The sequence below is a fragment of the Austrofundulus limnaeus genome, unplaced genomic scaffold (assembly GCF_001266775.1).
Source record: "Austrofundulus limnaeus strain Quisiro unplaced genomic scaffold, Austrofundulus_limnaeus-1.0 Scaffold1, whole genome shotgun sequence".
In the NCBI taxonomy this organism is placed as follows: domain Eukaryota; kingdom Metazoa; phylum Chordata; class Actinopteri; order Cyprinodontiformes; family Rivulidae; genus Austrofundulus; species Austrofundulus limnaeus.
Window position 1 is genome coordinate 1,841,758 of NW_013952403.1, and position 11,158 is coordinate 1,852,915.

An 11,158-nucleotide genomic window follows, 5' to 3' on the forward strand; every position below is an offset into this window, starting at 1 on the left:
GTGTTGGAGCAAGAAAACCTCTAAAACATGCAGGATAGCGGCCCTCGAGGACTGGAGTTTGACACCCCTGTTCTAGAGCAACCCATTGTACTTTAATAGAGGGGTTTACGACTATATGGCTGCGCAGAAACTTTTTTTTTTGCAAATTAATTCAGTCCAGAAACAATAATGTTCATGAAGTTAAATAATTTGCAATCCTTAAGAAAACAAAAGCCCTTTTTCTGAGGTGTTTCTCTGATCAACTCCTTTGGTGCTGTTTCTTTAGCTGTATTAATACAATGGAAGACTTGTCCATCCAGCTAAAGAAACAGCACCAAAACGAGTTGATCAGAGAAACTCATCAGAAAGGATTGTAAAATATTTAACTTCATGAACATTGTAGTTTCTGTTCGACTTCATGTCTGAGACAAACTCCCGGGTACATGTAAGTGGTGACAGCTAGTTCACAGCTAGCATCTGTTCAGTCTTGTTCAGCTACGCTCACAAAACAAAATAAAATCGTTTCTGCTCTGAAGGCTTGTCCTGTTTGAYGTAAAACAGAAGATAACTATGTGGATGTAAGAAAAAGGAGCTTAAAACTGTGAAATGCTTCTTTTTAAAACGGGTCTGTTTCTTGCACACACCCTTCTGTGAGGAGTTTTCTCCTCCTCACCAGAAGATGACAGACGCGGCCCAGCAGCCCAGCAGCAGCTCCATCACTCTGTTGTTCCTCCGCAGAGCCGCCCGGCGTTTAAAACCGCTCCCTCTGGAACCTGCTCCGTAACCCACGGTGTGGGAAACACGGCTMAAACACCACATGAAAACAAGTTCTCTTTGTTTTATCAGCTGTTTTATTATGTTCGTTCATTTTCTCCACAATWAAATTGTTTCATGTATAGTATTAAAGGTTGAATTCTGTGAACTTTGGGAGTTTGATTCGCCCAAAACGTGTCGTAATTTCACATCACAGGACAGTTTTCCAGTTTGATCAGTGTTTTTTTGCCAACGTCTGTGTGTTACCAAAACGTCTATCACCGGTGTGTATTTGTATATGTTACATGTACAGGAAGTAGGGAGTCTGCTGAAGCCAGATGAAAGAACTCTGGGAGCGGCGCTGATTAGATTTGGCAGCCCTGACGTCACTCCGGCCTTGAATGTAAAGGAGTTCTACATCCAGCTGGCTGAGAGCCTCCAGGTACAACTTCAGACACAAAACATGCCAAGAAGAAGTAAAAAAAAAAACACTGTTTCTGTTTCTGGACTCACACMTGCTTCTAAACAGGCCTTGTGAAAACAGAACCGTGTTACTGTCATACACATCATTATGTATATATTATTTTGTTTTCCTGTAATAACTGTTTATACTAACACTTCTGTTTTGGATTTTAGTGCCAGTTTTTATTTTAAGTAAAGTGAAGTTTATTTATGTACAGTAGCACCTTTCATAGAAATAAAATAAAAGCAAGAAAAATTTAACATTACAAACATAAGAAATACTACTAAAACAGGGGAATATACATGCATCAAAAACTTGCTAAAAGCCTGTTTGTAGAAGATTTTTTTTAAATCAATGCATTACAAAGACTGGGTGCAACTGTTTGGAACAACTGATCCCCACAGGGTTTAAAATGGGTGCGAGGTACCACCAACATCAACCTCTGACCTGATGACCTCAATCTGTGAGATGGTAAAGTGTGAGCTTGTTCATGTAAGGCTTGAAAAGTTAAAACTAAAATTTTAAAGTTAATTCTAAGTTGAGCTGGGAGCCCATGAAAGGAAGCTAAAACAGGCGTTATGTGAGCCCGCCTTTCCACGTGGGTTTGCTGTCTCGCAGCCGACTGGACCTGAAACACCAATAAACTTTAATTTTTAGTATCTTCCATCTGATTTGAGTTCATTTGCAAGTAATAATCATTTAACCACTGTTTAATGCTAGCTAAGCAATTTGTTAAAGACTTTAACTTATGAAACTCATTTTGTTTGAATGAGCGGTAGAGCTGCGTATCATCAGCATAGAGCTTTATTGCACATTGCTAAATGGCGGAATTACCTGCATAAGGGGGAGAATATAAAGGGAAAAATGGAATAGGTCCCAAAAACAGAACCCTGGGGTACACCACAAGTCAACCTGGTAGTGTTTGACATGTTACCATTTACAGAAACATTAAAACTTCGATCAGACAGGTACAGTGACTACTTGAGAACTGAACCAGGATAACCCAGTATGATTTCTAAGTCTGTTGATCAAAACTTTAACAACGGTATCAAAAGCAGAAGATAGACCCAGTGAGACAGAACAAAACATCATATTTTTCTAAAAAGAGTTGCTCAGCCACTCGAATTGAATAAAAACACCTCATCCCCCACCCCTCAGAACTGGCCCTGGTCAGGTCCGGACATAAATCTCAGCTTTCACAAATCACGCAGCGATCCTCCTCCGTGTTGTTTTTACCTCCTTAACACAACACGTGAGGAGAACTTGAGAATCGGAGCTGAGGGTCCTCGACCCAAAACCCACCGCTTTTGTCCACCTCTGTGTGAGCGTCGCAGACCACTGGGGTCAGACCCCAAACTCCGGTCGGTCTGACCCCCCTCTGAGGTGAGGATGTCTGCAGGATCAGAGGTCAGAGATGTAATCAGACTGCAGGCCGCCTTCCCAGGCTTCCCAGCAGCTCTGCAGTGGACGCTGGTGTGTGTGTGTGTCTGGGGAGATATTAGAGAAGACTATTGGGTACATTTATATAGATGTACTGTATGTGTCTGACTGGATGTGTCRGTGTGTTTCTCTTCCTTCTTAAATCCCATCTATTCTTTCCCTCTGCCTCACTCCGACTCCCCAGCTGGACAGCGTCCCGTCTGCTCCTGTCCTCCGTCATGAGGGACGATTGTCTCGATGCTAAAATGATTGTTGCCGGTTGTAAACATGGATGGTGATTGCTGGCTGTCGCCCACACACCTGTGTGCCCTCGTGTTACTTGTTTCAGCTGCGTCTTTTTTCCATTTATTTACAAATTAGGTCCAAACACAGAGAGAGCTCTGCCCGTCCAGCACCGTGACTCCGCTGCCAGAGAAAGTCCCATTTATTGTTGTGTTTTATGTTTGTGTTCTCCATGCAAACATTTACACCTTGCTCCCTTTCTCCCTTTGTTTTTCATCTGAAATATTGCTCACTAAATTACTTGTTTTTTGCAATAGTAGCRTAAAAATGTAGCTTAATTATCAGTTAGTTTACATTGAATTATTTAGTCTACATTCTCATACTTTTTATTTTGCTTCATTTTTCCTTTAAAATGTTTGTTTTCTCATCCCTTTGTTTACATTGCATGTTACTAAATGAGACAATGAGTCTCAAGAGATTTGCCTGGATAAATAAAGGATAAATAAGACAAATAAAAAATGTTCTGCACTTCAGTGACACCAAGTCGAGTTTTGTGTAATGTAAAAATAGTCCGTCAATTAATCTAATTATGATTCTGGTTCCCGACTTCTTTCTTCTCCAGTTTGAGTGCGGTGCGTCCTCCTCTTCTGTGGCTCATAAAGGTGATGGAAAGAAACAGGAAGTGGGAGGAACTGCGGGGTCAAAGGTCAGAGACCTGCCAGAGATAAATGACGTGAACGAGTTGAAGACGCTGGTGAGTGAGCTTCACTGTTATTCTTTTGTCTCCTCTTTAAAAGACCGATGGTAAAAATAAAATCCTGACTCGATTAAAACAGAATGTTACAGACAAAAATACATATTTTAATTTTTTTACAAAGTTTAATTAATGCAGATAATTTGTGTTTCTTAAGTTCTGATTTCTCCAACATCTAAACATCTCTTACAGGCTTCTGTATAACAAATTTTTGATATTTCTCTGGAATGAAGTGAGTCTTAGATTAGATTATTTATTTAAATATCAGAGTGATGAGGAGKTTTATGTAAACACATGACAGATAACATCAAACTGCAGCAATATTTGTAATTGAGATTTTATTTTTTTGAAGGTTATCTAATTTTTTGCTGCCTTTTTATAATAAAATCTCGAGGCCGACAGGGAATTGTGCAGAAACAAACCTGAAAGCTGGAATGTTTTGTGCCTTTTACTGGCTGTTCATCTTTTTTAATCTATTTTAGTGATGTTATTCTAAAACTTTGTTTTTAATGCATCTATGATGTATTGTGAATTCATCCCAGTAACAAAACCCCCTAAATGAACAAATGAACCTGAGGCTAAGTTACACGTGTAAACATAACAAACTGGTTTTTATTATGATTTATATATWTTTTAGTTCTGATCTGGATCCAGTCACTGAATTTTATAGAACACTGTTCATAAGTTTTCWTAACGTCCAGAAAACTTTAGGCTCATTTAGCTTGTTTCTGTCGGTGGGATCGTAGTTTCTGTACAAACATAAGAACAATATCGTTTTTTTCTCATCTGTATTTCAGCAACTATATGAATTTCCTCAGTTATTTTAGCAAGAAAAACATAAACCTTAAAGCGTGATTGTGCTCAACAAGATGGATAGATGTTGTTTTTCGTTTTTTTTTTAAAGGTCTGGATCATTTCTTCTCCAAACACAACCTGAACGTTCACGAAACATATCAGGTTTATTTAGACGYTCATTTGCAAAGATTTTTCCTTTAATGACTCGTCTGCATGGAGGTCACATTTACACAGATGTAAAACTAAGCACCATCACTGCAGTGTCTTTGTATTTGTAGAAACTGTTTGGTTATTTCTCTAGATGAGTTGAACAAGATGATCTCAACCAGTTCTGAAATCTGACATTTTTAAATTTCAAGTCAAAATGAGAAATTGATTAGATTTAATTTGAAATATTTGCACATAGGCCTTAAGCACATCTCTAAAATTCTAATAAAGATTTTTGGTGAATATTAAAAAATAAATTACCATTTCAAAAGAATTTTGGTTGAGTTACCTCTTAACCCTCAGTTCARTGTTGCAAATAAAAGTGATTTAAATATTTCACTGTAACATGGGAACATGGGCTGKCTGTCTGTTGAGATAATTAAATATATTTGACATGGAAAAATTAGTCTTTTTTTCATTCTTATTGACAAAAAAATGACAAAAATACTGTCAGTGTACACCAAACTAAACCTGTAAGGATACTTTTACCAGATAAAGTACCGGTACTTGCATTTGTGAGTTCTTTACAAGTACAACTTTATTTTGAAATGCACTTTTAAACAATTTAATTTGACAGACATGTTTTGCTTTGTGTCACAAATTTAATTGTATAAGGCTAATGGACTTTACCATACTTTATTGTTATTTTAYCTGTCTTTACTTAGATGATTAATAATTTTAAGTCTAATGGCTATGGAAGAGGGCTAAAACGTGATGATGAAGGGAGGAGAGCAGCTGAGTGACAGCAGAGCTCCAGCATGGGGGATCCAGCTGACCAGAGTGTTTACTCTCAGGACACTCAAACAGGATTTATTACCCCTCCCTGTCTTCAGTTATTAAGCTCGCTCTTTCAGACAGGCTGCAGAGACAGAAACGCCTCAAAACTTCCCGTACAGATGTGCACCACCTTTAGATTTCTTTAGTAATTAAAAGAAAGAGACATGGCGGCTCAGAGATATATAATTAGATTCAGGTAAAGTCTCTTGATTAAAAACAAACCTCCTCGGTCGTTAGCATCCATCAGCGGTCTCACCACAGCTGGCACCTGACCACATCTGTAACCAACACGGTGGTTTGGTTCTTATTACTGCGGCTGCGGCTTTACTTCCAGCTCTTTAAATAAACATAACCACAGCAGGACTCCTCCGACATCATCTACTCGTCTCTCTAACAGCACCCYGCCCGATCGGGTCACTCCAGCCTGACGAATGGACAGCTCGGCTCGATCTGCTCTGTTTCCTCTCTCTCTCTCGGCCCGTGATGGATGCTCCGGGTTCTGCCTTCTCGCCGAAACACAACATGGCCAAACAAATAGATTGCAGTGAAATCAGCCAGGACTCAGGAGTGTATATAATAGAACAGGCGGTGATGGCGTCGTACGCCGCCGCTCGCATATACAAACACAGACCGTCCACTTATCATGACAGGCAGACGTGAGGAGAGCGGTCAAATTTGGCTCGGTCGGTTTGAGAAGTCATCGTGAGCCTGTGAGCAGTAACCAGGTTTGTCTTCTGCGCACATGATCTCACTGAAATACGAGCAGGACCGGCTGGATCTCCATCTGGTCGTGACAGCTAATTGTTGAACTTTTGTGATTGTTGTAATTACTCATGAAGGACATCACAGAGGCAGACAGAGGAGGTGAGGGATGCTCCTCACTTAGCTTGTGCTGGTCAGTCTTCAATTTCAGCGTAATTTCGAAGACAATAATTATCATACATTATCAGGAAATGGAAGCTCAGGGTGTCCCACCCAAAGAGAAATAATCCCAGTTTAATTATTTTGGTTTTATAAGCTGAAACTCCTCTATCTGCAGTCGTAGAAGGCAGCTGTGAGCGTTAACGTTCCTACAGCCACTGACCGCTGCAGTTCATCCAATTATTGTGAAAATATTTCGCCCCTAAACCACAAATGTGAACCTTGTGGTAAAGCCTGGATAAATCGTCAGGGGGAATCACTAAAGTCGGCGTAAGTCGTCATCTGGAAACAATGAACGTCTGGACAAATTTTGATGGCAATCCATTAGGTTTACATTTAGATATTTCCATCTGGATCACATTGTGGGGGGTTATTGTATTCACATGGCTGCTAGCGCTGATAAAAAGCTCTAAAGGAGACAAATTAGTGCAAAAAGACAAGCAAATATTGGATTTGTGGTACTCAAGTGGTCGGGAATCAAAAGCACCATTTTTTTTTCTGTATCCATCCATTTTTTTCACTCAGTTTTCCACATAAAGCTGTATGAGAGCTGTTGCCTTTTACTTTGTTTTAATATTTAAAAGACCTGATAAATATGACCAAAATTGTATTTACTAGCAAACAATGTGACAAGTTAAATACTGTATGATGCTTGTGCACAAATATGGCGTAAGGTTAAGTATTGTATTAGCTTTTTATGTAAGCTAGCTAACGGTTCTCTAAAGCCGTGTTGTTCAACTGTAAAAAGGTCATAAATGGAAAATTACATTGGTAGGCACAGCTAACCAAAATGTAGCATCTCTAACTCATGACCTGCTAACTATGCTAAAAATGTGAAAAGCAAAAATAGTAGAGGCTGATGCTAACAGCTAATCGCTAACCGCTAAAATGACTGTGCCTCAGTCTGCGTYGCAYGTCTTTGTCTCCTTCCAGCTGAAGACTGGTGGGATTGACASAAACCTGTTGATGTTAGCTCGTTAGTTAGCTGTTAGCGAACTTAGGTGGCAAAACCTAATTTAGCGGGAATTATGAATGAAAAATTTGTTCTGCTATTAGCTGTTAGCTGATWCATGGAACAATGTCCAMCACTGGAAAATTACATTTAAAAAACTGATATAATTACCGTGTGTTTTGCAGGTGTATGTGAAATTAATTTCATTCTGTTTTTCCTGCAGATTTCAGAGCTRCAGAAAGAGCTGGCTGAGCTCCAGAAGTTTAAGCAGGAGTTGGAAGACGAGGTTGAGATGAAGACGGCTGCACACGTGGACGAAGTTGAAGAGTTGGAGGTAAAGGAGAGGATATTTTTGATTGCAGCGTGGCATCTCCTTCTCCCGTGTACGTCCCACCATGTGTGTGCRTGTTCATCCAGTGTGCTATAGATGAAATAAAACAGCGGGAGGCTGAGCTCAAGGCGCAGATGAACGAGCAGTGCGAAGACAACAAGGAGCTGCTCTACGAGAAGATGGCGAGAGACATGGAGATTTCTGCTTACAGGTCAGAAAAAATCTTTTTTTTTTTGTATTTAAATCGACATTACAAAAAAAAAAGCAGCCTCACAAAAACTGCCTGAGACAGTCCCAACTGTACAACACACAAATTTGGGCTTCTGATGCTCAAGTTGGGCAAATCAAGTCAAATTTTTAATTAGGCCGACAAAACTCCCACACTGCGGTATGACCAGCAGGGTTTACAGCAAAGACTGGAGATAAGTATGATTCAGTTAGCGTAGCTGTCAGTCAAAGAGACGCCATTTACTCCAACAAAAACACTGCAAGTTCATCATTCATATATCAGCTTCACTATCTGATTGCAGTTGTACCCYAAAGACTCGGGGCCTTCTCTGACATGTACTGTGTGGTCATGGTAGGGGTTCAAACGAAAACAAGACGTCTGTCAAATTATTTAAAGCTGTCAGAAAGAACGACCCGCGATGGTTTAAAGAACCGGGCGAAGCAGATGGTGGTCCTGAGACGCTGTCATAAGAACCACAAATGAACAGATAACCTTTAGTACCAACTGTCGTGATTACGTTTCTACAAAGCCTCACCTGGAGGAATGCAGGAATCAAAAGGCCAGAATTGTGTTTCCTCCGCAGCGTGACCTTGACATTCACGACTCCTTTGTGAGACGTTTCTGGAGATAAAGAGCTGACTTCCTGTGCCTGCCGGGGTCACAGGAAGCTGCTCCTGGATGTGATGCAGTTTCCTGTCGGTGGCCTTGAAGGTTTCTTGTCCCTTTTCGCTTTACTGGTGTTGTTCAATCATCCGCTGTCACGGTATTCGAAGTGACGCACTTCTGTCCTCGCCATCCTGCTTGTCCCGCCACGCAGGAGGCCCAGCTGCTGGTCTGAGCTCACACACTCAAAATACCTTCAATCAGGCAACATTTACTTATATAAGCCTTATATAAGTGCTCAACRGTGCAAATTAGAAACAGTACAAACAAAATGAGAATAGAACGTCCAAGTGCCATTATATATTAAAATAATTTTTATGATTTACTTGAAATGGCATTGCAGTTGTACTAACAGCATAAATGTGCACATCAGAACCGCAGCACACAGAACGTCCGTGTTTTTTTCTGGGTCTACACGTTCAGTCCCGCCCCCGTCCTTTCTGTCCAGTGGGAGCAATGATCGTCACCCTCGTAGCTTTGTTTACAAGTTAAAGTTTGTTTGCAAAAAAGCACAATGTGAATGCAAACCGCACCAAACGAAAAAAATATAGTCCACTTTTGGTCTGGACCAAACAAGCAGACCAAAGAACTTTCCTGGTGTGAATACACCCTAAGTCCCATGCCTTGCTGGCGTCTGGCACACATGTGTCAAACTCAAGGCCAATGGGCCAAATCTGGCCCTCGTTAACATTTTATCTGGCCCCAAAGGTAATACTTTACAATGGGAAATTGTCTTTGTCTGTATTCTTTTCATATTTTAACATCAGATATTTAGATTTTTGGTGTCTGTTTTTACCTGATTTTCTTGATAAAATACATCTCTAAGATATACATAATAAGGGAAAAAGTTGATAGAGAGTAAGGCATAAGAAATTTCATTGTTTTTCTTTATCTGTTTGGTTATGTAGGCTTTTGCTACAATAGGAATGCTGTGGTAAAGATTATGATGATTTATCCCCTGTGCCTGCTACGTCAGTATAAATAGTAAGAAAAAGATTGAAAGGTCGGAATCACTGATGACGTTTAAGAATCAGCCTTTAGTTAAAAGACAGGCCGCAACATTTTGAACAAGTTGAAGGGTTGGGAGATCCTGACATAATGAGTGTTAGAGTCGTAATGAATGGCTTTTTCCATCTCAAGATGATTTGAAAAAGGCTTAACTTTGGCTAAAAGACACAATTAAAAGAAACTAGACTATTTGTGAATCAAATTTCGGGTTTTTGTCAAACATAACTGAGTTTAAACTTCAGAGCACCAAAGAGGATCTTTTTACCGTCAGAGCTGCGAGGTTAGCTGCTGCCAGCTCCTCTCCACGCCAGCCTGTTAATGTCAACCCCCCACACCTCACACTCCCACCCCCCACCTTTAGACACATTTACTAATTCGCCACAGTTTTCATTCCCTCTCATTACCAAACACTGACCGTCTCAAAGAGATTTCAGGCTCAGGAAAGGCACACAGGCCATGCCAAATCCCCCCCACCCCCCTTTTCTTTTTTTACTCAGCACTGTTTTCATCCTTGATTAAGGCCATGAATAAATGGAAATGCTTGTTGTTTATTCTCTGCACACCGACACAAACTGTCTGCTCTACGTACGATAATGACCCCCGGCTGAAGGGTWGTCACCGCTGAAAGGAGCTGATTTTCTTCACTACAAATATGAACTATAAGACGGTAACTCGCTGTTGYTTTGTTAGAATAATTTTTGATTTAGACTGTACTTTCCTTCACTTCTATGGTAGATTTAAATCATCCGGTCCACACGGTGTCCTATAAACACAAGCAAATAAACAATTAAAGAACAAAACAAATAGTTACTAAAACCTAAACCACCTTCTCTTAACAGGAAGTGTCTCTTGACAGTTAACTGCAGTAAGTGATGTAATGGTTATCTCTATGGCCTTATTAGTGTCTTACATTGTTGTATAGGAATTTCTCCCCACTCCTTTTTTTTCTGTTTTTACAATGTTGCTTCAAGTTTATAGAGGTTTGCAGGCATTTGTATTCAGAGCTCTCCTAAAGTCTCACCTCAGCATTTTAATCAGGTCGAGGTCTGGACTCCGGGTCGTCGCAGGGCTGCGATTCTTTTCTCTTTCAGCCGTTCCGTTGTAAATTTGTTTCCCGCGCTTGTGATCATTGTCCCGTTTTATAACCCGGTTCGGGTCAAACTTCAGCCGTCAAGACAGATGGCTTCTGACCTTTGATCCCAGAATGTTTTAGRGTTCATGGTCGACTCAGTGGCTGCAAGGTGCTCACGTCCTGTGGCTGCAAAACAATCCTAAATCAGCAGCTCCACYGCCAAGTGGGACTGTTTTTATGAGGTTTTTATGCTCCCAACACGTTGTTTGGTTTGTGCCAAAAACGATGCTGTAAATTGTGATCTCATCTGTCCAATAGATAATTAAAATGTGAGCTTTGTTCAAATTAGATTTTGTAAACCTGGGCTGGTTTGCCATATTCCTTTTGGRGAAAAAAGTCTTTCTTATTCCTGATTAGGGTTGTCCCAATACCAGTTTTTCTCAAAATGAGTACAAGTACCAATACAGAGTACAAGTTAGAACCTAAACTTTACACATTGACTTTAAAGGGATCCATGATTAGTTGTAACATTACAGTTTATTTGATAAACATATATTTTAACTGTCAAATAAAGACTATAAAAATACTGTAG

The 11,158-nt window shown here is 40.1% G+C and overlaps 1 protein-coding gene across 1 annotated transcript in view; it reads left to right on the top strand.

Annotated features, from left to right (window-relative positions):
• vimr2 (vimentin-related 2) overlaps window positions 1-11,158 on the top strand; it is a 23,353-nt gene that overhangs the window by 11,245 nt on the left and 950 nt on the right. The window contains exons 6-9 of the mRNA XM_014004233.1: window positions 1,046-1,174; window positions 3,480-3,611; window positions 7,487-7,597; window positions 7,681-7,805. Coding sequence (XP_013859687.1) covers window positions 1,046-1,174; window positions 3,480-3,611; window positions 7,487-7,597; window positions 7,681-7,805 — 497 coding nt within the window. The remainder of the gene's footprint in view (window positions 1-1,045; window positions 1,175-3,479; window positions 3,612-7,486; window positions 7,598-7,680; window positions 7,806-11,158) is intronic.